We start from the raw sequence: 27,235 nt of genomic DNA on the forward strand, positions 1-27,235 counted from the left end.
GCAGAATCCGGGGCACAAAGCCAGGATTGCTCTGGGACAGGGAGAGCCTAGCATCCCTCTCCTTCCACCAGCTCAAGGAGGGCAGTGGCACCAGCTTGGGTGGTTCAGAGTGGAAAGACAAGAGCTGCAAATGCTCTGATGAGTTAAATGTTTGTGTGAAAACTGTGCAGGCTCCCTCACCTTTCACATCTCTGTTTCTATGGAAACAAGGCTGAGGTGCTTCGCTTCTCCTCTTTCAGATTTTGAAGAAGTCCTGTATAGAAATCCTGGCGGCAGAGCCTTCCAGTATCTGTGCAGGGGGTAAGTGTGAAAGAGGACACGGTTCTTCCTCTCACCTAAAATACAATTTTCAGTTCAACTCTAATCACTGCAGAGTGCAAGATTCACTGATTACTGGGGGCTAAATATTTCACCCTTTTTGAGGGGTGAATTTCTTTTTCCCCTTAGGGTAGTTGGCAGGTGTCCCGCTCCTGCCAAGTGATGTCAAATGGGATTTTCTTACAGAAAGGGCCCGAATTCAAAAGTTTTACATAGATGTTCTCCTGTCAAACCAGTCTGTCTTACTCTTGCCAGACTTGAAGTAGATTCACTGCGCTTAAAAAGATATTTACATACTTCTTCAAGTGATAAACAACAATGCTTATAGTCACAGGCCAGAAGATGGCTTATAATCATAATTTATAGACATCTTTAACACTTTCTAAGTGCTTGAAATTATCACTCCCAGTGCTTGTGCCACAATAGGAGGATGGGGGTAGGAACAGCTGTGCCCAGCAGAGCAGCTGGGAGGAAATGCAGAGGGGTTTGTAAAAACTGTTTGCATCAGAATTTGGCCGGGACTTCACAAGAGGAGCAATCCTTGGAAAATGCCATCAGTCCTTTGGATCCTCAGTTCAGGGCCTCGTCTCCAATCTTGGGCAAACAGCCCCTTGTTCTTGGCCTCCAGCTGGTTTAATCACTTTGAGAGTGATGAAAGTGCTATTGCCCACACAAATTATGTGCATTAGTGTCCTTAAAATCAATGTTTGCAGGTACAGCTTTGACACCTTGAGTTTTCATGTTGCTGTGCACGTCCTTGAAGGACAGTGGCAGGTTTTTCCCCCCCCTCTTTTTGTTTGTTTGTTTGTTTTGTGTGTGTTTTTGCGGGGTTTTTTGGTTTTGTTTGTTTGGTTTGTTTTTTTGTTTTGTTTTGTGTGGGGCTTTTGTTGTTGTTGTTGTTTGTTGTTGTTGGTTTGGTTTTTTGGGTTTTTTTGGGTTTTTTTTTTTGGTTGGTTGGCTTGGTTTGTTTTGCCTGGTGTGGTTTTTTTGGGTTTTGGGGGGTTTTTTTGTTTTTGGTTTTTTCCCCACACAGCAAACGTGAGGGCTCTGTGTTACCTGAGGCCACTCTTGCACTGTCCAAGAGGCTGCAGGGGTCGATTTCAGCAGTGGCATCATTCTGAACTGGCAGTTTCTGGGTGATTTGGCCGTGCAGGGGGCACTGGGCTGCTCAGTGCAGCCCCAAGCAGAGCCGTGTCCCTGAGGTCCTGCTGATATCTCTGATTTATGCTCTTTGTACTTGAACCCTCATCCCCCAGAGCTTGAGACCTCTGTGATTTCCCTCGAATATTCACCAGAACAGAGCTCTTGTGCTCTTCCCAAGCGCTGTCCCAGCACCGAGTGGGCCTGGAGCAGCTCCCCTGGATGGAGTGGGATGATTTCAGCTTGGCTGCAAACAAGTGGGACCTGGAAGGGAGCCCAGATTCCAGAGCAAATCTGCTTTTCTTGACAAGTACAGTCTGCAGGTCCTCAGGGGAGTTGAGAGAAGATGAGGGCTGTAAAATGCGAGGGGGAAGATGTGAACCTGCAAAAATGAGGTTCCTTGTTGCTTCTGGGGGTTTTAAATCCGGGGGGGCAGCCCTGATGCACTGAGGTTACTCCTGGTTTTGTCTTGGGCAATTTTGTGTTCAAATAACGGTCCCCAGCCAAACTGCAGTGGGGATGAGCTGAGTTCCTGTCCCGGAGAGTCACAGGAGTTGTGGGGCTGCTTCCTTTGCACTTACCTGGGAAAGGAACATTTAAACTTCTCCAAATTATCTGTCATTAGAAGATTTTTTTCCCCTTTTTTATGCCAAAACTTTTTACCATTCAAAAAGGACACTTAGAGAGGGCAAAGCTCAGTGTTCTTGAAGCATCACGTTTTCACTGTTGGCCAGTTAAGGTGTGTCTGTGGTGAATCGTTCCCTGCTTCCCAAAGTTCAAGTTGAAATTGGGTAAGGGCAAGTGTGGAAATAGTGAGGAAATTACATTTTTAACAGGTTTTAAACTTAATTGTGGAACTGCCAATTTTAGCAGCTGGAAGCCTAAATGACCATTGCCTGACTGTCCGTGCATCGACAATAACGCCGTGTCTGTTTTGGCAGAGTCCTTCCAGGTGGTGGTGAGGGGAAATGGCTTTCGCCACGCCCGCAACGTGGACAGGGTGCTCTGCAGCTTCAGGATCAACGACACAGTGACCCTCAGTAAGCTCCTGGGATTGACTTTGTTTTCCTTTCTGACCCTGCACTGGCAGGCACTTGGTCCTTCAGACACGTCAGTTGTGAGAGCGGTAGTTATGGGATGAGGAGCTTTCAGTCTGCAGGATGCAGAAGGGGTTAATTTTTAAGAGGCACATTGCTGGTGGCACTGTGCTGTGACCGACAGCGAGTGCGTGAGCAGATGATGAGGGGGTGAAAATACAGAAGGCAAAAACCTTGCTTCAGAGAGCATCCCTCAGTGCCTGCCTGGGCTGTGAGCAGGGGATCAGCTGTGGTTCTCTCCTCACCCGTGTTTTGGGGTGCTCAGAGCATCCCTGGGCTGTGAGCAGTGGGATCAGCTGTGGTTCTCTCCTCACCCGTGTTTTGGGGTGCTCAGTGCCTGCCTGGGCTGTGAGCAGGGGATCAGCTGTGGTTCTCTCCTCACCTGTGTTTTGGGGTGCTCAGAGCATCCCTGGGCTGTGAGCAGTGGGATCAGCTGTGGTTCTCTCCTCGCTGTGTTTTGGGGTGCTCAGAGCATACCTGGGCTGTGGGATCAGCTGTGGTTCTCTCCTCACCTCTATTTTGGGGTGCTCAGAGCATCCCTGGGCTGTGAGCAGGGGATCAGCTGTGGTTCTCTCCTCACCTCTATTTTGGGGTGCTCAGTGCCCTGCTGATGCAGCTCTCCCCTCCCTGCTGGTGGGAGCTGTGCTGGAGCAGGGGCTCAGGCACTGCTGTGCTGCTGGGGAAGATTTGGGAAGCTTTGGGAAGCTGTTCCCTCTGCAGTTCCCCCAGCAGGAGAACGGAGGTGAGAGAAGCAGATTAACCCCTGAGAGTCTGGTCTGTTGGAGGCACACACACACTGAGAGCCACGGAGCTGGCAGCACTGAGGATGCTCCTGCTTTCCTCTGCCCCTTATGGGAGCTCAGACAACTCCCAGGTGGCACCACCAGTGCCAGCAGAACTCATCCCCCCTCACACGGGATTTGTTCAGAACGTGCCCGATTGTTTTGGTGTAGTCCTGACCCTGCTCAGTATTAAATAAATTCATTAATTAGCTCTGAAAAGTGCAGGTTTAAAGGCTCAGCATGTTTTGAGCAGCTGGGTAACTCATTCTTTGGGGCAGGGGGACTTTGCTGAGGCTGCCTGCCCTGTGTGGGATATCGGTGAGGTGTGGGACAGTTGTGCTCCTGCAGTGGCCTCCTGTGCGAGGAAACCCTCTGGACTTGCAATTCCTGTGTCACCAAGCAGAAAGTTTGGCTAGCCCTGGTTCACATTTGCCTAATTCAGATGTGGTCAGCACTGAGGATGTGAGGAGCAGGAGCTGGAGGGCTCTGGAGCAGGGCCCTCATTCCTGGGAGCATCCTAAGGAAGCTGGGAATGCCATCCCTCTGCTCCCACTGCCCAGGGTCCTGTCTGGGGACACACAAACACAGGGAATGGTGTGTGAGGGTGCCCTCACCCCAAACAGCACGATCTGCCGCTGAGGAGGAGGAGGAATCCTTCCTCCCTCTGTGCTGACCGCACCACCCCAGTCACTTTTTGTGGTGTCTGTCATCACAATTCCATTGTAGCTTTCAGGAAAGATCAGCTTGTCCTAATGCAGCCCCTGGGCTTTTTGAATTCGAAGCTGTTTTCCTGTGTCCACAGAATGGCTGTGGCAGATGAGGATAAGGGCCAGCCACATTTCCTGTGATGCCTTCGTGTGTCCTCCATTGCTGCAGAGGTGAAGAGTGAGCTCACCCTCTCTGGCACTGCACCAGGACCTCTCTAGGTGCTCTGTTTAAAGCTGTGATGTGGCAGCAAAAGGCCACAAACCCAAATTCTGGCTCCAGCCCCTCCCTGAGTGAGGGAGCCCAGCAGTTCCCAAACCCAGGTGTCTCCAGGTGGGAACTGGCACAGCTCTGTTGGGTTTGAGCTGCTCTGTGGGAGATCCCAGAACCTGCAGGACCTGCCTGCTGCTCCCAACTCAAACTCTCTCCCTGAGAGAACTGAACCAGGATCTTATGGAAAGCTCATGGAGGTTGGAAAGCTCGGCTGTCTTTGTTTGCTTCAAACCTCTCTGCCTCTGATTGTATCAGGGAGGGAGGTATTTTTAAAGATAACACTAAGCCAACAGTTCCTGAAACCTTAAATTATCCCAGATGAGATGTAGTGAGCATGGCTAGGACGTGCTGAGGTTAAAGGCATGAGCTAATGGGGTTTTATTGGGATTATTGGCAGGGAAAAGTGGCAGCTGAAGAGAGCATCGAGTCATAATGGGATAAAAAAAAAAAAAAAAGGAACATCTGTAGAAACCATGAGGAATATTTGGCTGAGCAGAGCTGTAATCAGATGCATGTTCAGCAGCAGGGTGTTCCTGCCAGCAGCAGGACCTGGGAGAATTGGGTTCAGCCTGCACAGAGTTAAAAGTAATTATTCAGTGCAGTGACTTATGACTGCTCTGTGGTGCTAAAATGTCTGAGTCTGCCCAGATTGTGCAGGAGCCAGCAAAGATAGCTCTGGGCAGAGAGGGTGAGCTCTGTCCGAAGCAATTTAAAGCTGAATGGAGAGATGAAAGGCTGGTGAAGGAGCAGGCACCACAGCAGAGCTGGGCTGGATCTGCTGCACTCCAGTGAATGCTCTGGATGCTTGGCCAAAGCACAAACTGGCCAGGATTTGCTTATTCAGACACTGGGAGCAGTGCAGGGTATCAGCAGTGGGATGTACGGGGGACTGGATCCCCAGACTGCCCAACAAATGGCTCCTAAAAATTGTCTCCTGTTTTTAAAAACCTGACATTTAAAGCCTCCATTTCCCTCATCTTTCATTTCTCCTGGCAGCACAGGACTTTTCTTGTGATATCCTCTGTACTTTCTCGCAGCCCTGTCGCTCTCAGCACAGGAATGTTTTGCTTTGCAGTTCCACTCTCTGATCCCTGATTTCCCTGCCTGATCGTATCACTGTAACCCTCCACTGAAGCTTTCTAGCAGCAGCTTTTCTCTTTCCATGATGGTGCTAGAGAATGTCCAACTCCTTGAGGTGTTCTGGGGGCTGTGACCTTTATGAGGGACAAAATATTAGATTAAATGCCTCTAATCTTCCTGAGGTGAGGAATATGCACTGAGGAGAGCTTGGCCTCTGATTTTGAAGAGTGACTGAAGTCATCACTTGTCAAAGAATATGAAAAAGGAAGAAAATGGTTGTGCTTCCTTCAAATGCTGCCCCAGCCTCCAGCAAGTTGCAGTGGCAGAACTTTGAACCCAGGCTCCTCCTGTGCCTTTTTCTCCAGCAGAGCTCCCTGCAGCTGCCCAGGCTGAGTGGAGGGATGAGCCCAGGGCAGGCAGGGGGTTGTGGTTTGTGCTGGGTGAGGAGCAGACCCCATGTGCAGGGTGGGAGCTCTGCCAGGCTCTCCCAGTGCTCCAGGTGCTGCTGGGCACCAGGGTGGTTCCTGGGTGGCACCAGTGAAGAGCTGATGGTGACAGCTCTGGGGCTGGAGCCGTGCTGGCCCAGGGCTCCTGGAGGGACCCTGTGGTGGTGCAGCTCCCTGGCGTGCTCTGCCAGCTTCTCCTGTAGCCTCAAAGCTCCTTGAACAGTGGTTTGCTCAGCACATGAACCCCTCAGAGCAAATCCCTGCATCCAGAGACTGCTGGGAATGTGATATCACTGCTCTGAGCTTATCTGTTCCCCATCCCCTCACTCTGCTCTGCAAGGCTTTGGCACCCAGAGCTCATGTCTCTGCACAGAGCAGAGCAATTACAGCTGATCTCAATGTGGTTTTCATTACAGCATTAACAAAACATTTCTTATTTATGGCTCTTGCTCTTAGGCAGTTTCTGTAGCTCAGAGAGTGTTCCAGTGTCTTCCTGCATTCCCGGCTCCCACAAAATGGGTTTGAAACACAAACTTTGCTTGCAGAGTTGTCATAAGAGTGGCAGGAGAGGAGGAGTCAGCCAGGGGGGAACAGAGACCCAGCTTTGGTAGGGGGGGCAGAGAATTAGGGAGGTGTTTTGGCTCATCTCAGGTGACAAAGGGACACTGGAAGCGCTCAGGATGACTGGGAGCTGCCATTTCAGGTGGGGTGAGGTGCAGAGTCCTCTCTGAGCAGCAGCTTCCACCCCAGCCAGGCTGGACTGAAGTCTCCCCTCCTGCAAGAACAGGGCAGAGCATCTCTGGGGCGAAATTCAGCCGAATGCAGATCATGAGTCCAGGGAGAGCAGAAGGAAATCGTTGGTCTGTAACCTTTTACAGCCTTTTCTGGATAAACTACTGCTGATGCTGCAGGACCTGCAACCAGCACTTGGGACTGCAGCAGCAGTTTGGAATGTTGGGTTTTCCTAAAGCCTTCTGTAAGGGATCCTTGCAGCCACATCTCAGTGCACCAGTGACTTCTTGGGTGAACCATTAACCAAAGGGAAGGCTGTTAATTTTGGCATGGTTATAAGGCTACAAGAAAGTGCTACTATCTCTTTAGTCACTTTCTTTGGGTTCTTGTAGCTCTCCTTTTTTTTTAGGCTTGCTCTTTAGTGTTTAAAGCATCCTGAATATATTGAAGCTTTTATTATTATGGTTAGGAAATATTCCAAGTCCTGGCTTGCTAGAAGGTTACACCCTGCTAATGGCATAAGAAATTCTTCACTGTTGCTGGAAATAATAGGTTTTCCAGGCTACATTAAGCTGTTCAGGTGCAGGAACACTGAGTATAGAATTGCAGGGCTCTGAGCAGTATCAGGTACCTGCTTGAAAGGGCATCCACAGAACCCAGATGTGTTTTTGTGGGAGGTTTGACCCTGCTCTGTTCCTGCACACTGCTCAGGCCAGGGACTGGCCAGTTTGGGTCTTCTTGGGGGGTTTATACAGCAAGAGCCTTATTTTGCTTGAAGGATGATGCAGAGGTAGGAGGAAGTTGTACCCATTACTGTGGGCAGCCTTTCTCAGAAGAGAGCATTGAGCTGTGTCCAAGTCCTGCTCGTGGTCGCTGTCTGGGAGGTGATCAAGGCCTGGGCATCCCTTGTGTAAAATGTCCAAGGAGGCAAAGTGATTCCAGCCCCGAGCCTGGAACCGAAATGACGTCCAGGGCAGCAAACTCAGCAGTGAGCTGAGCGCTCCGCCCTCCCTTCCCAGCCCTTCCAGCACCGCTGGCAGCAGTGCAAGCCACAGAATCCAGCCTCTGGCACGAGATCTGGAGCTGGGGAGCCTTCAGCCCATCTCTGAGTGCACTGGGACACAGAAATGTGTCCTGCAGCAGAGCAGGACAGCGCCTCGCTCCCCGCTGCAAGCGCAGAGGAGAAGTGTTGCTTTGTTTGCTTTCCCTGTGTAAGTTTTCATCCGACTCCAGGCAGGAGTCAGATGGGCCAGAGTTATGCAAACCAAATGGATGCTCTTTTGTTTAGAGCGGAGGGAAAGAGTCGCTCATTTTTGTGGTGAAACACAAACATTCTCCAAACAAACTAATCTGTGCCTGCAGCCAGCCTGGGCAGCCAGGAGCTCCCCAGGGGCACCCGGGGCTGATAAACTTTCTAGAGAGCCATGGACTGATGGGAGTTGGGAGTGGGAAGGGAGAGAAAGAAACAAAAACCTAATCTAAGTAAAAGGCCTTTCAAGATGAAGCAGCTTTTGTTTTAGTGAATGCTGGCACAGAGAAGCCTTTGGCCTCGGCTGCCAGAGTTAGCAAAGGAGAAAACAAGAGACTGATCTTCATTTTCTTGGCATGTGTGCACTAAGACAATGTCATAAATTCATGGGAGTTAATGATACTGTCATAAATCAGGGTGAGAACAGCACTGTGGGACCAGATGTGCCACCACAGCACGTCCAGTCAGCTGGAAAATGGGCTGGGCAGTTCCTGGGGATCCCCCAGTGTCTGCTCACCAGCGGTGGTACAAAGCTCTGACTCCAGGCTACAGAAGAGAAATGTCGGTCAGTGTTCCTGCTTCTTGGGCAATTGCCTGAGTGAGGTCGTTTCTCTCACTCACTTTTAAAACTAGTGTACTTAAGGCTGGAAGGTTTAACTGAGGTTCAGATGCTTCTGTTTAAAACACAAAATTTTCCATAATATACAACTTTCTTAACTTGGATATGGCTTTTGCAACCTCACCTGGGCTCCTGCACAGAGTGATTCTGTACTCTGACCTTCCAAAGAGCTCCACACCTTCAGCTCTGCTGTGGCTCAAACATGTGAGGCAGCTCTTCATCCCCCATCTCGTTTATGTATCAAGAGTGAGGAAAGCCATTTTTTAAACTCGTTCTTTAAGGCCTGTATGACTGATTTGGCAGTAAATCCACGTATTTCTCTTTTGCAGATGAGAAGCCTTTCGTGGTGGAGGACACCTACCTGCTGTGCCCAGCCCCTGTGCTGAGGGAAGTTGGCATGTATGTTTTTCCTGCCCCAGTACTCACCCTGCCTGTGGGGAGATGAGTCTGGCTCTTCTCTCTGTGCTCTGTTTGGATCCAAGCTGCCGTTCTCTGGTGTTCAGTGGCAGCTCTGGAGCACAGGGGCTAGGGCACCACCAACGGGAATTACCTGTACACGAGGATTTTCTGAGCACCAGCAGCCCAGGGCACAGCGTGGTGTCAGGCAGAGGGCTGTGCATGAGCTGCCCTGACTTGTTTCTTGTTTTTTTTTTTCAGGGAAGCAGCTCTTCAAGTCAGTATGAATGATGGTCTGAGCTTCATCTCCAGCTCTGTCATCATCTCCAGCACGCACTGTGTAAGTTTTGATTCCTGCAATGCTTCTGTGGGATGCTGGGATTTAACACCAGCTGTGTGTTCCACCAGCAGCAGGGCTGCCACGTTGGGTCTGCCTAGTGTGAAGGGTGTGTTCCTCCTTTGGAGGTGAGTTTGAATGTGTGGCAGTGTGACATTTCAGGTGTCTTGTGTGCCATGATGTGGCCAAGCCCTTGAGCCTTCAGTGGACGCCTCAGGCTCCCTGGAGGTGTCTGTGCCTTCCTGGCCACTTGCCAGGGAAGGAGGAGCAGCTCTGCTGCCTTCCTTACCTGGGCTGATCCCTCTGCAGCAATTCCAGCAGCTGTGATTAACCCATCTGCATGGAAACCAGCTCGGGGCCAGAAATGTGCTGGATTCCCCCTGAAGTGGGCGGTTTGGGGGGGGGCTCAGTGGGGAATTGCTGCACTCAGGCTCTGCTGGGACCAGGATGATGAAATTTGTAATTCCCAGTCATGCTGAAGATGCTGCTTCTGCTGTGTGCTGGCTGTTGGGATCAGGGCAAGAAATGAGTCGTGCTGGAAGGGGGTAGTGGAGGAATTCATTTGGAATTCCCAGCAGTCATTCATGCTTCAGTGTAATCAGATTTATTCATCGGTGGGCAGACCTATTGCTGTCCAGGCCATGCTTTAATTTTCCTGTGAACTGGCTTAAAGTAATTTTTGGGAAGGCAGAGCAGTGATGCCAGGAAGATTTAAAACTGTGTCCCCAGCCTGCTTTTGCCCCTGTGGAGCCAAGGCCACTGGGTCTCCATGCAGAACAAGGGAGAGGCCAAGCACAACATCAGTTACCAGAAGGGTTCTGTGGCTGAGGCACCAGCTGAGAAAAGGCTTTTGTGTCACTTGAACTTGATCCTTGTTCAACAAGGACAAGATTGTGTGCAGAGAGATTTCAGAGCTTACACAGGAGATTATATTCCAAAACTGACAAAGATTTCCTTATGCCTTAAAAGAAGGCAATTCATTTTATTAGTCAAGTTTTAGTTTCTAGTTAATTGATCACTGGCAAAAAAGTATTTGCCTGTTGTCAGCACATAGGGGTTTGCTGTGTTTCAGTCACATGAGGCAGGAGCTGGAAAACAATTCTTAGAGGAAAAATGATTCCTTCCTCATATGCTTTCTTCCAGGGTTAGAATTATTATTTGCAGGTTACAGGAGATGAAAGACTTGTTTATCTTCTGTTGTTTAACATCTGTAAGGGAACTTTTGAAAATGCCTGTGCTGCACAGCACTGCCTGTTACTCCAATGCCTCCAGACTGGGAACCTAGATCTGCAGTGCAGATCCCAAATCCTGCATCTGAAGCCACATGGAGAGACATTCAGTGGCTGCTTCGCAAATTCTATTTTAGGCTTCAGTAATCGAGGACATTCCTCCTGGGCAAACACACATTTTGTCTTTATAACAGTGTTTTATGTTTTCAAATCCTTTTCAAAGATAAAACTGTTTACTGAGACTGCAGTGCTCTCTTTAATTAAGGTTATGAGGGCTCCAGTCCTGGAAATACCTCTATACAAAATGAGCACCAAATTGTTTAATTGACTTCAGACGTGGGATTTGGTCTGTTGGACCATCTGCAGCTCAGGTGGGAGAGTGAGAGCTGGGAAATGAAGTGATGGTAACACACAAGGAAAACCCAAGCGATATATTCCCTTTGTGTACGGCAGCCATCCGTGCTTTGGGTTCCCCTCTGTGCTGTATTTCTGGAATGATCAGGTTTGGGAGCAGGTCTGGAATGCCCTCTCCAAAGGTGCCCCCGATGACATCAGTGCCAATGCCCTGAGCCCCAACCCCCTTTGCTCCCTAGGAATGGGTGTTTCATGGGAGAAGGAGCAAAGCCAGCAGCTCCATGCCTGAAATTTGCCATTTATATTCTGGTGCAGCTCCCCAACAAATCCTTCCTATGCAACCTGTAAATGATCTGCACAAATCCCATTTTCCCTATAAGCAATAGTAGGCATTTTCTATCCACTGTCCATTTTCAAGGACTCTCTGGAGTTAATCCAGCGAAGCAAAAATACAATTAAGAGCATAGCTGAAGCAGATAGTTGCTTTCTTGGCAAGCAAAGACCAAAACTGAACAGTAAGAAAAGTCAGCTGGGCTTTGACTCCCTGCTGGAAGAATTAGCAGGTGGTGGCTGGTGGAGTTGGGGAGCTCTTAGAAGAACTACTGGTGCTGTGTTAGGAGTTGGGAGAACTGGAAGAGAGGAGAGTATTAAATGCTGTGTTGTGAATGGGCAGGTGTCCCCAGGCACTGCACACCAAGCAGTGGAGGAAAGGGAAGGTACAAGAGAGGAAAGAATTGCCAAGGCCGTGTTTGGGGGCAGGAAGGTCGGGCCAAGTTCTGCTGTGCAGAAAGAGCATCTTGGAGAGAAGCCAGGATGGGAATTGAAATAAGACTTTGTTCCTTTTCTAAAATGCTCCCAGAAGAGGAAAAACCACTCATGACTTCTTGCACTGGTAGCTCTCAGCCCCAAAACTGCAGGGATAACATAACCCAGCTCCCCCTGGGTAGCTCCTGGCTGGGAATTCCTGCCCAGGGAATGTCACCAGGTCAATAAATGGCTTGGGATGTTGGCTGAGGTGTCAGGTGGGGACAGGCCCCACTGTTTTGGGTAGAAACAGCTCCTCTGGTCTGAAAATTCCAGCTGAAAGGTGTAGGAGCCATCAGAGTCAGCTAAAGCTTTGGTCTTTTGACCTGGAGAGGTTTTGCAGCTGCCAGAAGGAGGTGGGGACTGGCACAGCCTCACTACAGCCGGGTATTCCGACTTTCTTCCTGTGGCACTTTGAAAGAATGAAGGAATTTACACCTTTGTGTTAATCAATAGTAGATGGATTTGACCTTTAAATGTGGAGAAAGTTGGAGACTCAAGCAAGGACTGCAGCCTGGTAGTAAAAACCAAATGACCTTTCACTGAAGGCTTGTTTTGGTTGGGTTTGTTTTTTTTTTTTTTGTTTTCAATTCAAAAGAAGTGTATAATTCAGTGTTAATGTAATGTAATTCAGAGTGGGGTTTTCTCAATTGTGACTTTGTTCTGGGCTGCACAGTTAGGGCTCTGCCAGTGATCACTGCCCCTAAAAGCAATCCCTGGGGTACCAATAGAGGCTTTTTGGGGCTTCAGAGTCCATTTAATGAGAATTTCCTGGGCCCTTGACCTGGGTGTTTGTTATTAACTGAGGCATTGCTCAATGGGAGCTCCAGGGCATTTCAGGTTTGCTTCTACAAGAAATTGCTCTTAAATGCTGCAAGTGTAATAGGCAGTGAGTGTTTTTGCTCCACGGGCCACCTGAAGAGTTAAACATGCAGAGATTATTTCATTCTTTCACTCTGATGTTGCAGCATGGGCTGGTTTGTAATACCCTGAGGTGTGGTTGTCGTATTGCAAAACCCATGTTCCTATGGGTTGGGAAACAGGGAGTCACAGAAGAGACAAATAAATGTGAGGTGGGGGCAGGACAGGATGGAAGTTTTGAAAAGCTTTAATTTGTGAACATCAGAATAGTTTGTGGCTGTGCTCCTGTGACAGCGCTGAGGTTAAATAGGAAATGCAATCTCTGCACACGTGTGCACCCCACTTAATGATGAGGTTGAAACAGAGCACTCTGAAACAAAATGTTTCATTTTATTGAAATGTTTTTCTGTTGAAAATGTGATTTCAATTTAAACTGAGTTTCAGAAGGAAACTTATCCCAGAGCTGTTGCTGTATGTGTCCAGGTCATGCTGGCAGGTTCTTACCCCATCAGACTCCTGGGGAGCTGCCTGTGAGGAGCCTCTCCTGCTCAGCTCAGGGGGCTGGAGGAGAAGTTCAGTGTTTTCGTAAGGATAAACACAGTGACTTTCATAAGGATGTGAATAACAAGAATAAACAGCGATCAGGGGTTAGAGAATTGTTTTCCCCAACCAAAGATTTTCCTTCATAACAGAGGGTGCAATGATCATTCCTCCTTCCCACCAGGTGTTTGCCTGCTCTGTTTGGAGTGTGAACTCCTCAGGACGGGGTTTGCCCCTCGCCGTGGGTTTGCCCCTCGCCCTGGGTTTGCCCCTCGCCCTGGGTTTGCCCCTCGCCCTGGGTTTGCCCCTCGCCCTGGGTTTGCCCCTCACCCTGGGTTTGCCCCTCGCCCTGGGTTTGCCCCTCGCCCTGGGTTTGCCCCTCGCCCTGGGTTTGCCCCTCGCCCTGGGTTTGCCCCTCACCCTGGGTTTGCCCCTCGCCCTGGGTTTGCCCCTCACCCTGGGTTTGCCCCTCGCCCTGGGTTTGCCCAGCCTGTGGGGAAGGGAGGCTGCGCTGCTGCTTGGGTTGTAAAGCAAATAACGGGATGCCGGAAAAGCGTTTGCAGCTCTCGTCTCCTTTCAGCTCTGGAAGGAGAGGAGGGAAACCAATCATTGCCAGAGGGGTGTTTCATGTCCCAGCACAGAGAACAGGGGGAAAGGAGCAGAGAACACCTTTGCTGGGTGACCTCAAGCAGGTACTTTGTGCTCACATCCCCTGCTGAGCTTGGCTCCTGCTCAAGCAGCTCCACACAGACAAGAGGCTGCCCCTGCAGAGCAGTTAGTTTTCATTTCCTTTTAGAAATTAGACCACATCGTTTCTCTTATATTAAAAAAAAAAAAACTATATGTGATGAATGATGGACATCAGTTTCTGTTGCTGTGTGCACAGTAAAGTGAGAAACTAGGAAATAAAATCTTAAACAAAAATAAGATTAGAAAAAACAAACCCAAATGCAACAAAAAAATGCCTGTCTGCTGTGCAGCAGCATCTTTTGGAAAACCCTGAGGAATAAACCATAGTTCCATTGCAATTCCAATGAACTGATTTTTGTTTTTATGAACGGATATTTTTTTGTTTCTGCGTTAGAAGCATCAAGGATGTGTAAGATGAAAGAGAGGCTTAGTACCAGGGATTCTGCCTCAGCTTTGTCTTGCCTCATGATTGCACCTGCGTTTCCCAGGGCAGAATTTTGGGCGCCTGCTTGGGCAGTGGTCTCAGCGGGGAACAGCAAAGGAATGCTGAGGATGTGTCATTTCCTCCCTGGCACACCATGGCTGGAGGGGCCATCCCTCCTCCCCGAGCATTAAAGGAACGTGCACCTCCTTCATTGCTCATACCAAGCCTTGGGGTCAGATCTCCCTGGGACTGTGTGTGCCTCCAAGGAGTTGTTCCCTTCTGGGACAAATCCCAGGCTTTGTGGGTCGATGGTCATCAGGAAACACTCCAGCGAAGTTTCCAGACCACACTTTGTCAGCCCTTCCCTCCTTTCTCAAGGAGAACCTGCTCTCCAGGAGCTGGCTCAGGCTGTTGTCTCCTGGCCAAGGAACTCCCTGGTCCCAACCCAGCTTCTCCTGTCCCTGACAGTTCCACAGCTGAGTGGAGGCTGGATGGGGTTTGGAGCAGCCTGGGGTAGCAGAAGGTGTTCCTGATGATGGGAGGGAAGCAGAATAAGATGAGCTTTAAGATCCCTCCCAACCCAAACCACTCTGTGATTCTGAGATTCTCTCTCTCTATTTATATATATACACACCCCTATATGTGAGGAAATGCCTCTAGCATGTCCCGCTCCAGATTTCCTTCTCTCTTCCATCTCTCTTGTACAACATCTTCCAGAGGTTCTTTTCCATTGTGCTTCCACTGCCAGCAATACTTGCAGCACTTTCTTGGCTTTGCTGGACTCTGGCAGGGCAAAGGAGTCTTCAAGGCACAGCTGCCTCTCTTTCTCCACAGCTTATTTGTTTCAGAGTCTGCATGGGGGAGTTTTAACACATGAGATGTGGAGCACCTTGAGAGGCCATGCGAAGAACTCACTATTTTTTCTATTACTGTTTCTTGGTAAGATAACAAGATGTTTCAAATTACCAACTCTAGGCACTGTCCAGGTGTCCAGCAGCTCTCAGGAAGCAAAGTGCCCAAGTTTTACAGGAATTTGGCACAAGCTCTGAGAGCACCTTTGCTGTCTGGCTGTTGTCAGCTGTTCAGGTGTTGTGGAGTTTCAGGATGTCGATCTCCCTGCGGGTACCAGCCCCACATTTATCTGTATAAGGTGAATCCCTGTGACAGCAGCACCTATCACGGATACCTGTGTGTATTTAGGGGCTGGCCAGGCTTTTCTCCGTTGATCTTTTCTTATGAAAACACTTCTAGTTTACTGTAAAAATTCTCTTTCTAAAATGAAAGTTGTTTTCCCAGTCTAAATTGCCAGCCTGTATTCAATAAGTGTTAAACACACTCACTGCATTATTCCATGGTTCAGTGTTTCCATGAGCGTTTTCATTGTTCTTCCAAATTTTGATTTTAAAAAAATAGAATGAAAACAGACTTTTGAAATGCTTCAGCCTTTATTCACCAGCTATATAAGACTGGGAGGGAGATCTCAAAATGCCAGTGGAACTTTTGCAAACTTTTTGAGCGGGCAGGTTTTTGTTCCTGTTTATCACTCAGCTTGGCTAACTGGCAGCTTCTATCTCAGCACAATCCAAGCTGTATAAAACCATAGACATTGCGCAGAGTGACAGCTAAATTCTGAGTGAGACTGGGAAGATCTGGCAGCTCCAACCCTGCCCAGTCCTCTGGACTGGTTTGCTGCTGTGAGGCACAAAACCCCAGCTGGCCAGGCCAGCTGCCCTGCAGAGGAACAGATGTACTGGGGTATCAAAAATTGGCCTTTACAGGTTGTTCCTGGGGAGAAGGAATGTAAAAATAAATTCTGTTTTTAAAAAGAAACAAACAAACAAAAAAATCCCTAGAAAACAGTTAAGAGGCCACTTTAATTTGTTTTTTATTTTTGAAAATTGATTTTACAACACTGTCAATGACCAAATAATTGTTTTAATGTGGGGTTAGGGGGGCAGATAACAATTAGACATAAAAAGCCCGGTTTCTTCTACAATTTCAAGGCAGTAAAGCATTGACATCACATTTTCTGAAGCACTGAATACCAGCAGGTTGCATTTTGCAGATGATGGATGGAGGAATTCCAGAGGAATTACCCTGTTTGGAGGAATAGTCCCAAATATACACCTCTGTCTTCTCAAATGAGCTTTTTTTTGTGTGTGCATTGGGGTCCAAGTTCCATTTCCAGACATGCCTTGGGTGAATTCTTCTCCTGTGTGGATTACCTCCTCTTGCTTCCAAGTGTCAAAGATCAGGTTGTCTTGATCCGAGTTCTCCAGAAATTCCTTCTGCACAAGCAGACAGTTTGGAAAATGCTCTCAACCTGGTTGTTCTTACATTACTGTGTGTTCTGGAATGATGGGCGGTCATCTGGCCCTTGAGTTGCAGGGATTCAAGCAGGCACCCATTTCTCACACCCACCAGGTCAGTCTGTCCCTGGACGTGTCCTCAGTCTGGCACCGTGGCCTTGACGTTGGGTGGGGGGGGGGGGTTAAATATCTGGCTCTTGCAGCAGGAACATCTCAGAGGGGTTTAGGTCAGGCCTTGCTGGTCTGGGAATAGCAGGATCCTGGGGAGGAGTGGAACAGGGAAGCTGGCACAGGTCAGGGTCACAGGGACATCTGGTTTGGGTTAAATCTGAGCAGCGAGAAGCGATGCACGTTTGGGGCTTGACAGCTGAACTGAGCGAGCCTGTGCAGCAGTTTGCAGTGCTGATCACTACTGGAGAACTGCAAATACGTTTTAACTGGGAGAAGTGTCCCAGCTGGAGAGCAGGGGATCTTCTGGAGTTAATGATGGAGAAACTCCTTGTGCTGGATGTTCAGATCTCTTGGAAAGCTCCTGGCAGAACTGCTCTGAGTCAGCACAGCTGAGAGGAGCAGGAGGACCTGGGTCATGGGCCCCTGGAGGTCACTGCAAGTTTTCTGTTTGGAGTCAGCTGTAGTACCAGCGTTGCTGTCACGTTTCTACTGCAGGAGGGAAGAGCTGCAAAGAAGCTGCTTAAACTGCAGTGAAACCTTGCCGATACTGTGGCATCCTTGTCTCTGGCAGCGGTGGGACTGGATGGGCTTTGAGGTCCCTTCCAACCCAAAACACTCCATGATTTCATAACTGTGTTGTGAGCTCTTCTTCAAATCTTTCTTTAACCCTTCACTTAAACGTTCTGAGGAATGTTACATTAATTTTAATCTGAATGAAGTGTTTCATGTAACCGCAAGGGTCAGAAAATTGACGCAAAACCTGTGAAGTGAATGAGAGGTCTCGGCCTCTCTGCAGTGAGCTGTTGGGGAGGGCAGGTGCTACATTCGATGTGTGAAATTCAAGAGAGGAAAGCTGCACCTTGCCTGAAAATTAAATGGAGTGTGACGTTAATAACCATCATTAATGTGGCAGTAAATAGAGAAGGGCCTTTGGGACACAGCTGGGGGCAGGGTGCTCAGGGGGGTCTGTGAGGGCAGCTGTGTGTCACAGGTGTCACATACTCTCTGTGTTCTCCTCCAGTCCGATGGGACCATCCTGGCCATCGCCTTGCTGATCCTCTTCCTCCTGCTGGCCTTGGCTCTGCTCTGGTGGTTCTGGCCCCTCTGCTGCACCGTGGTAAGTGAAACCATCAGCACAGAGCAGCATTTCAGTGCTGCCCGGCAGTAAGGAATGAGGGGGAAGGAGGCAGAGTTTTCTACAGGACAGATCCCAGAACAGGGCAGCATTTCTGCCCCTGCTGGCTCTACTTTGGGTTTCTGTTTTGTCTGCCCAGCCATGGATTAGATCCATGGAGCAGCAATGTTGCCGACACCCAAACCTTGTCAGGAGCCTTTTAGTCTTGTGTTTTGATCACAAAATGGAAACAGTTTGCAGAAATGCATTCTTTGCCATGCCGGTTCTGGAATTTCTAAGCCTGGTGCCAGCACGCCCATGCTGGAGGGCTCCTGTAGAAGGGCAGGACTGATCAACCCACACTGGAGTCCTGGTTCTGCCTCAGATGCAAGCAAGAGACAATTCTAGGTGTCCAAATTTTTGCAAGATGAACTGTGTTCCCTGCATCACCATGTCTGAAAAGCACTTTGAATATCACAGTGACAGTGGAAGTCTGTGCTTCACTGAGCATTGTCTTTTCCTCCAGGCCCTTTCATAGAAGTTCAACAGCATAATCACAGAGTTAATGCTTTAAAAGGGCAGAGAGAAATCAAGAGAAAACAGGGGAGAAGGAAGAGGTCAAGGGAGGCAAGAAGGAAATCACAGGACTCAAGATGAGCTGTCATCTCTGGTGACTCTGCTGTCTGAGTGCACAGACCTGTCCCACCCTGAGCATCCCTGCTGAGCCCTGGCAGTGCCTTTCCCAGTGAGGATCAGGGCAAGGGCTCATTGCTGTGGGACTCACAATGCAGGGAAGCTCTGCTCTTGGTTTGGATCTTGTTTGTGCTGCAAATATAGAACAAGAATTGGGGATGCACGAATGTCAGCAGAATTGGAGCCTGGGTTTGTGACTGGCTGCTTATAACATTTCAGAAGCTGCTTTTAAGGCTGCCCAAACTGGCTCCAGTTTCTGGGTCACCATCGTTACTCCTAATTTTAAATCACAGACCCAGTGTTGTAAATTTGTAGTACTGATGTATTATGTTGTACCAAACCTACAGTGCAGAGCAGAGAGACTTGGAGCCACACACTGCAGGAGCCACTCGGAGGATGAGTCTCTCTGCTGAGATGTGTTATCCAGAACAAGGATGGAAATCTTGCAGGAAAAATCTTAGTTGTCTATTTCTGTTCCTGGCTGAAAATTGGGATAAAACGCTTCTCTTCACAGTAGTTTGGCACCTCTGTCCCAAGATGAAAACCAGAATGGAAAAAATATTTATTTTGACTTTCGGAGCAATAAAAAAAAAATGGTCCTAAAATTGGCCAAAGGATTAGCAGCGTGGTAGAGTGCTCTGAGTTATTTGTCTAAACTAGATGGCACATTCCCAGAGGAGCTGGGCCAACTTTTTGTTGGCACATCTGCATGGAAGTCAGTGGAGATGTGCCCTGTGCAGACATTTGCACTGGGATCTGAAGGAGAGTTGAGTGGATAGAGGGGAAAATGCTGTCAGTGATGCTGATGGTTTAAGGTTCTGTTAGAGCAGAAAGATGAAGCCGATGAGAAAAAGCCATAAATAATAATAAATTACATAATAATTTATAATAATTATAATAAAAGCAGCAGGGCATGGAGGGGATGTGGAGCTGTCGTCGTGAGGGCTCTGTGGCTCTGCTGCAGTGGAATCATGTGATGACAGTGGTCATGTAACGTGTGAAAAATAGTCCAGATAAGCAAGGTGGATGCAGCAGAGAGGGGGAATCTCTGGTCCACATGAAACTTTATAAGCTTAATATTTTCCAGATTTAAATTCTCCACTTAAAACATTTGCTGTAGATAAAAGCTTTTCCTCACTCTCCTCCTTTGCCTCCCACGTTCCCTCCTAGCAATGTCTGCAGGTGGGGGCAGCTCACTGATATTTTTCCAGTGTAGTCAAACATTTCCCTGTAGCTGTTGGAAAGATTTTATTCCAAGAGCCTGTATGAAATCTCTTCAACCTCTCCAGGAGGGCATCCGGTGTGTTTGGCAGAGGTTCAGCAGCCAGGATGCCTCACTGTGCACTGCTCACCCAAAAATTCTGTGAAATTAAAGATAAAGTGGAGGAGTGCCCAGTCTGTCAGGCTTGGGGATGGGGAAAGGGAGCCCAGCAGAGCTTTGTGACTGGTCTGGAAGTGGCACAGGGAGGAATGCAGTGTTGTCAGAAGTGAATTAAGGGCAGAGGAACTGCCTTGCACAACAGACCAGAGCTCCAACCTCAAATAACCAAACCGCAGACCCGGAGACATCGCCGTGGATTCCAGCCCAGGGATGTCTCAGAGATAATTGTGGATGGGTCTGGGGCAAAGGAAAAAAAACACAACAAACTCTTCTCTTACCAAGTATAAATTTGTTTCTGAGTGACAAGCACATTTCTAAACCCTGAAATTCCTCTTGGCATGCTTTTTAATTAAATAGGAGTCATTACTATCCAGCAGTTCTTCAGGAAAGACACTGAGCCAGCTTCATCCCTGGAGTAAATGGACTGGAGTCAATAGACTCACTCTGGAGATTTATCTGGAACCCAGTATCTCCTTGGCACGTTCCCATAAAGGAATGCTGTTTCCAAATGTATCCAAGTTTATTGGTCTCCGAAGTATTCTGGGATGAAGTCTGGAATTTACCACTCGGTTTACAGTAGAGGCAATTGTTGCTTAGTAGATCAGAACAATAAAAACTCTTTGCTGTGCTTGATATACCAGCACAGGCAAAATTTCCCTGGATACCTGTGGAGGATATTACAAAAGCATGGGAGGCAGGCACTGACCTCTCCAAAGGTTGTAGGAGGTTTATTGGATAACAGAAAACAAAGAAACAATTCTGCTGTGCTGAACTCCCCAACACTGTACTCACAAGAAGAATGATGGCAAGAAGGAAACAAGTACACAGACACTTCCAACGGGGTGAGCCCACCTTTCCTGAGCTGAATGGATCTGCCAAGCAGCAGATCCCAGCTCCTGGCTTCCCCCACTCACTGCTTCTCTTCCCATTCATCCTCTTCCTTGAGCACAACACAACCTGGAGCAGTCCAGACAGCCACAGCAGGAGCTGTGTGTGCAAGAGGCTGTTCCACTGCCCAAGGGTGAAATTGTTCTGGGTAGGAGGTCAAGGTGAGCCTCAGGTTTAATGTTGGTATAAATCAAATAGGTTTTAATGTAGAGGTAAGCTAAAGAGATAATAAACCTCCAAAACTGTCTTAGGGAGGACTTCGCAGGCACCTTGTTAGATTGGCTTGGGAATGGAGCTGCTTAAAGTGTTTGGATGTACAGTGAAGGCAGAATTAATGTAATAGCTGGAAGGCTTGGCTGTGCTGGGATGGCCTCCCTTGCTGGGATGGTGCTCATCCATCACACTTCCTCCCAGGTTTGAGTCTTTGCCTCCCCTCTGCAGCCATCCAGGGTGGCCTGAGGGGCTGGGCTGGGTTATTTGCCCACGTAGAAAATCTGCCCCACCTCACTCATTTTCATACTACAGTGATTTTAAATGCAAGGGTGTGGCTGGCAGAAAAATGAGGTGTTGGTATTTAAGCATCTAACACCAGTTTTTAACTTTAAAGCTGTTTTCTGGAAGCAAGCATGGAAGAACCCAGCAATCTGTTTGGCTCTCAGTCTGTACTGCAGCTGACCAGAAGTTTTGGAAACAAAAAACTGGATGGAGAAAATACAGAAAATATAGATTAAAACCACATGGCTAAACTGGTGGAAGAGAAGGGGAGGAAATGCATAGGCTCTGCAGCAACCCTGAAGAGCTATAAAATGGCAGGGTCCCCGTTGGCTGGATGGAGATTCCTTACAAAGATCCCTGTATTCTGGTTCCCACCCGCTCCCATGAGCACACGAGGCGCAGCTTCTCTGCAGTGGTGCTGATCTGGGGAGAAGGAGGCACAGGATCACTTAACCAGAAAATTCACCAGGAATCAGTGAGTGAAGGCAAGGGCTCCTGTTCACAGCTCAGAGTGGCCACCGTGGTTTTCCTTTGCCCAGAAAAGGGATTTAATTCCTATAGTCTCCCAAAGAAAGTGGGTCAGATGCTTGGAGCACACCCCAGTGGCTTCTGGCCTGGTTTATCTGTGTGAATGGAACAGCCCAGGAAAGGGAACAACCTGTGCAGACACTGCATTTTTGCCTGCATTCCCTGCAGAGCTGCATGCCAGCCCCATTCGGCTCCAGACTGTACCAGGGTTAATTAAAATGAAACCTTTTTTTCTCCATGACGTCCTGTCTTTCAGAAGTGGATGATTTTGACATATGCTATGGTCCTGTATTGAATTTGGTTTGTGCAGTTCATCTCCAAATCTTAGGGATGAAGCAGCCTTTTCTTGTAGTATTCATCGGTTAAAATTGAGCTTCCTGAACCTGCTCCCAGGCTGACAAGAGAGGTGAACTTTAAAGGATGAGTTAGCTTTCCATTAGACTTCCTTGCATCTCTAAAAAGAAGATTGTATTTTATTGCAGGTGAAGAAATTGGGACAAGCCCCTGCTTGTGTTAGCTTTGAAGTGTAGAGCAGATCTCCAAGGATTTAATGGATACTGAGAAGACACAGAAGATATGGCAGAAATAAAAAGGAATTGTTCCCTTACCCAACTCATGCCTCAAATATGAAACAGTCACAGGACTGAGAGGTCAAAACTATAAATATGTAAGGGAAAAAAAATAGGAAATTAGTCAGATGGATCATCCTTAATGCTATTAAAAATCCTTGTTTATTAAGACAGCAAGAATATATATTCGGTGTTTTCCAGAAGAGTGAAGGTAATTAAGGACAAAAGTAATCTGCTCAGTTAACATCATGCTTCCAAACTGTAGTCCTTATTAGAGGCAAAGTCCTTTATTTCTTATTTTGTACTGTTTGCTTTGTTTTAAATGATGATCTGTCCCATCCTAAAGCAGATACACTCCTCTGACAAGAAACATTGCCCCTATTTATCATCTAAAACTCCAGGGATAGTTACTGTGTGATTGCTGGACACTGAGAGCTGGTGGAGATTTATCGGCTCCCAAGATGGAAAACATCCTAGACACATTCCTGGCACATGCAAAATTTGGGTTCAGCTTGTGCTTTCTTATGCCTGAACGGCTACAGAAATTTCAGGGCAACAGAAAATTCATCCTTCCCAATGTTTTTAACCTTCCAGGCAGTGGCTAATAGCATTCCTCTGCTTTGCTGCTGGGTTATCCATCAGAAACAGCTGCTTCTCCACAGATCTGAGACGTGGAGTGGCTCAGCTGACAGAGACCTGTCCTTCACATTCGTGTTGGGGTCTGTGGTGAAACGCAAAGAATTACTTCACTGTCCTGAATTTTCACAGCTGACTGTGTAGAAGTGCTGACAACCGCTCTCAAAGTTCCTTCCCCTGCCAAGGAAAGCCAGGGACCACCTCTCCTCCACCCTTGGAAACAAAAGAGCCCTGCCAGGTTTTTCTACCACAGCAATGGTGTCGAACCCCTCAGGTGTTCCTCACCTAGAGAGCAAACCCGGGGCTGAACCATCGCGTTCTTCTTGTCCTGAACACAGGGACAGGAGACCCAGCGCTCCCAGGAATGGCTTGGGGTCATCAAAACACTTGTAGCACACGTGGACAAACAGCGCGGCCTTGCCAAGCCAAACGGGCCGGAGCGCTGCGCTGCGCCTGGCCTGCTCCCAGCTGATCCTTCTGCAGGTCCTGGGCGTCACCTGCCCAGGCCAGAACACGGTGCCCGTGTGGGCTGGGTCCTCACAGGGTCCCTCTGAGGGCGTTTTCACTCTTTTAAGTTGTTTGTGGTTGTGCCGAGTGAGCAGGTGTGGGGCCTGGTGGCCTGGGCCCTCAGCGCTGCCCTGGGCTCCTGCTGTGCCCGCTGCTGTGGGATGGCACCAAGGTGCCATTGGCTTCACTGCCTCCTGTGTCCCAGAGCAAGGGTCTCGCTGCCCCAAAACGAGGGTCTCAGCGCCCCAGAGTAAGGATTTCATGCACACAGAGCCGTAACTGTAAGAATCCAAAAGGGAGAAGGAAAAGATTTGTGCTGTTTGAAGGCCTGGGCAGCGAGTCAGAAATGAGATATATTTTTTTTATAAGACTTGAAGTTTGAAAGGTCATACAGGCTCAAAGGCACAGGAGACTGAGCTCCCCCATCTCTAGACTTGTCCAAACTAACCAATTCATGCTGCCAATTTACGAGGAGTGCAGTTGCTCATAGAAGTGCAAAGCACTCAAAAATGGAAGGAATGTCTTTTTTTTCCCCTCTTGGCCTGTGATAGAAAACACTTGATCTGTTTACAGAAGTCAGTCAGTTTGTGTGTACGTGTGTGCACATGGGAAGGAATGCAAATGTATGGAAAACAGCCATCTCCTCACTTCCAAGTGTATAATCTCCAGTGATACTGGCTGAGAAGTTGTGCTTGGATGCTTAGCTGGACCAGTTTTGGATGGCTTATTCTGATGTTTTATTCCAATGTAAATGAGAGCAACTCTGCTGGAACCCACAAAGTTCCTTCTACTGGAGCAGGGGATGCTCCAGGAGGGAACCAGGCCACTTCCAGCAGGTACATTTGGGATCAGATGTCTGAAGTTTCTTAGTATCTGATGGGTTTGTGTTCAGGGATTTGGTTCAAAAGGAGGTCTGTTGACAAATGCCACCCATCAGACTGATGAAGATTAATCTGAAAAGATCTCCTGTGTCTTTTGGTGCGTTGCACACTCTGTCAGTATTTACTGCGTCAAGGGACACAGAATACAGGCTGCTGTCTCCATCTTATATCTCTGATGATGCTGATATCCAGGATTTCCTTTCCACAGAGTAGTACTGGAATGCAGACAACTTTTCATCCACTTTTCACAGAATCCCACAATTATTTAGGTTGTAAAAGACCTCTGAGATCACCAAGTTCAGCCTGTGGCCGATTCCCACCTTGTCACCCTGAACAGAGCACTGAGTGCCACCTCCAGGGATGGGGACTCCAAATGTCCCTGGGCACATATCATCCACTTTTCATAATTTTCCATCATTTTGATAGTTTTCATCATTTCTATCCTGCCCAAGCTGGGAATTCCAGAATGAGGCGGGCGATGGATGCTGTGCCATTTGCTCCCCAGCTCTGCTGGTCAGCTCACACTCCTCGGGGCCATCCCCTCTCCTTCCTCCCTAACAGGGTCCATCAGCCACACCTGGCTCACTCACCCACGGTTCTGCTGTGCCAGGATGGGGGATGAGCAAGGCTCCACCACACTCCTCCTCACGAGTCATTTCACGTTTCCCTTTGTTCTGGGTTCCTGTGCATGCCCACGTTCAGTGCTGGTTCCTAAAGCACAAAGTCTCTTTAGCAGGGGTTCTCTGAGGCACTGAAGGCCACCAAAACAAAAGCCCTGTTGCCAGGAGAAGGTAATTGCAGGGCCCAGCACTCATCGCTGCCCTGGGCTGGGACACAACTGCTCCAGCCCTGTCTCCTCCCCCAGCCAGAGGCACATGCTCCTCATTAATGGCCACATTGCATGACTCGGGCTTTGCAGAGGAAAATAAAAACAGTGAGCTCATCACAGGAGGAAAAACACGAGTGAGAGGAATTGCTGTAAATATTTATATCTTCAGGGCCTTTAATGTGATTGCGATTTTCCCTTTCTGCATTTAAACAGCCAAGCTGTTCCTGTTTGGGACGATATTTTTGGGGTTTTCCTCAGGGTGATTTTGAAGCTGACACGTGTGTCCCCCATGCCAGGGCAGCCTCTGCCCTGACACCCAGCTCTGAGCAGAGCTCAGGACACCTCCACTGGTGCTCAGACAGTCTCTGCCTCATGGCCTGGCTGTGCACACAGAAAGAGCTACCTGGTCCAGATGGACTCAAACCCATCCTGGGGCATGGCACTGCCATGCCAGGGCTGGGGCTGTGCAGGGTGAGGTGTACCAGGGCTGAGGGACAGGGTTTGATGTGCCTGGTGTCACTGCCCTCCCCTTGGAAACCTCTCTGTTGCTCTTGGATGCAGGGCTCTGGGAGCAGCCAAGCCTGGATGCAAACTTTCTGCATGAAATAATGGCCTCACACCCACATAAACTGAAATGGTTCCTATGGAGAATATCCTGGACCAGGCTGCAACCTCACCCTGCTTGCTTTATTAGAAACCTCAGTGAGCCATATATGTGTGTGTATATATATATATATTTATATTTTTTAAAGTTTATGGCAGTGAACTGTATTAACCTGATAATGTGAAAAGCATGAATGTGAAGAGCATGAGGTGGCAGAGCCTTCTAGAATGAAAAAGGAAGAAGGATCTGGGAGACAGGCTGGGGGTTATCACTGCTTTGCAATGTCCTTCAGGGCATTTTGCTTCATGTTGGTTTTGTTTCCAGCCTTTGTTCCGACTGTAAATTATTTGAGGCAGGATTTGTACAGGTGTACACAGGGCAGGAGAAGGAGATGCTGATTTACTGTGGTTGCTCAGGTGAAGCATCAATGCTTAGATCCAGCACTGACAGTGGAAACTACTGGGATTAGGAGAATCAGAGATATCAGACTTTGAATTTTCTGTTGCCTGACACAGGGCAGAGGTCACCTTATGAGCAATGTGAGTGTGGAGCTGTCATTAGGAATGTCTCCATGGCAGAGCTTTGGGACACCTCCTGCTCCTCCTCAGTGACAGTGGCACCAAGAGACACACCATGATTACACCGTGTTGTAACAGAGGTGTTCCAGCAGCACATGCTGTTGTTTTCTCCTTTGGAGAGATATAGATATAGATATATAGATATATATATAGATATAAAAATTTTTTTGGTGACATTTGAGTCGTGCTGAAGAAGAAAGCATGAATTTATGATTCTCTTTCTCTTTAATTCTTCTAGATCATCAAGGAGCCTCCCCCACCTCCTGCAGAAGACAGCGAGGTGAGTGACACTGACCACTGGTCTCCTTGGTGTTTAGGGCAATGTTTTGTTCAGTCTCTTCACAAAAAGTGATTAAATCTGTAAGTTCAGTGCTTCCACTGAGCAGGTAGGAAAAGACAGCTCAGACAATACCTCACTCGGTCAGAACAGAGTCAGGCTGTGATTCACACAAGGGACAGCCCTTCAGCCTGTGTTTAACTCTGAAGTTAGTGGAACTAACTGTGCTTAACTGCCTTCCTGGAATGGCAGAGCAATGACTTTGGTGGTTTGGGATATGTAACCACTCCTGGCAGGAGCTCCCAGTGCTGAGCCCGTGGAGCACAGTTGCTGTGAGAAAAGGAAGCTCCTGGTCCTTGCACTATCTGAGGTACATTCAGAGCAGATATAAAAACCCACCAAAATCCTCTCAACATCAGCGGAGCTACACAAATGTAGTTTGTAGCAGCGGAGATGCACAAGCCAGGAAAGTTTTAATGGGAAGTAATCAACAAATGCTAAATCAGCATTAAAGCGTCCATCTTAACTCTGCTTACAAGTTTTAGATGAGTCTTGCCACAAATGGTTAAAGCTCTGCCACGATTCCTGAGCAGCCTGTGCCCAGAAATGTGCCCAGTTTTCCATCTGCCTCTTTCTTGGTGTTCCTGCTTCCAGCACACAATGAGTCTCTGCTCTGCTCCCAGTGTTTTCCATGTGGGG

At 48.3% G+C, this 27,235-nt stretch overlaps 1 protein-coding gene across 1 annotated transcript in view; it reads left to right on the plus strand.

The window, feature by feature from the left end:
- The first annotated feature begins 147 nt into the window (after window positions 1–147).
- Window positions 148–27,235, plus strand: part of ANTXR1 (ANTXR cell adhesion molecule 1) — a 51,741-nt gene continuing 24,653 nt past the window's right edge. The window contains exons 1-7 of the mRNA XM_040087593.1: window positions 148–153; window positions 240–300; window positions 2,400–2,498; window positions 8,771–8,840; window positions 9,099–9,177; window positions 17,578–17,673; window positions 26,498–26,539. Coding sequence (XP_039943527.1) covers window positions 148–153; window positions 240–300; window positions 2,400–2,498; window positions 8,771–8,840; window positions 9,099–9,177; window positions 17,578–17,673; window positions 26,498–26,539 — 453 coding nt within the window. The remainder of the gene's footprint in view (window positions 154–239; window positions 301–2,399; window positions 2,499–8,770; window positions 8,841–9,098; window positions 9,178–17,577; window positions 17,674–26,497; window positions 26,540–27,235) is intronic.

Source organism: Hirundo rustica, chromosome 28 (assembly GCF_015227805.2).
Source record: "Hirundo rustica isolate bHirRus1 chromosome 28, bHirRus1.pri.v3, whole genome shotgun sequence".
NCBI classification, from domain to species: Eukaryota; Metazoa; Chordata; class Aves; order Passeriformes; family Hirundinidae; genus Hirundo; species Hirundo rustica.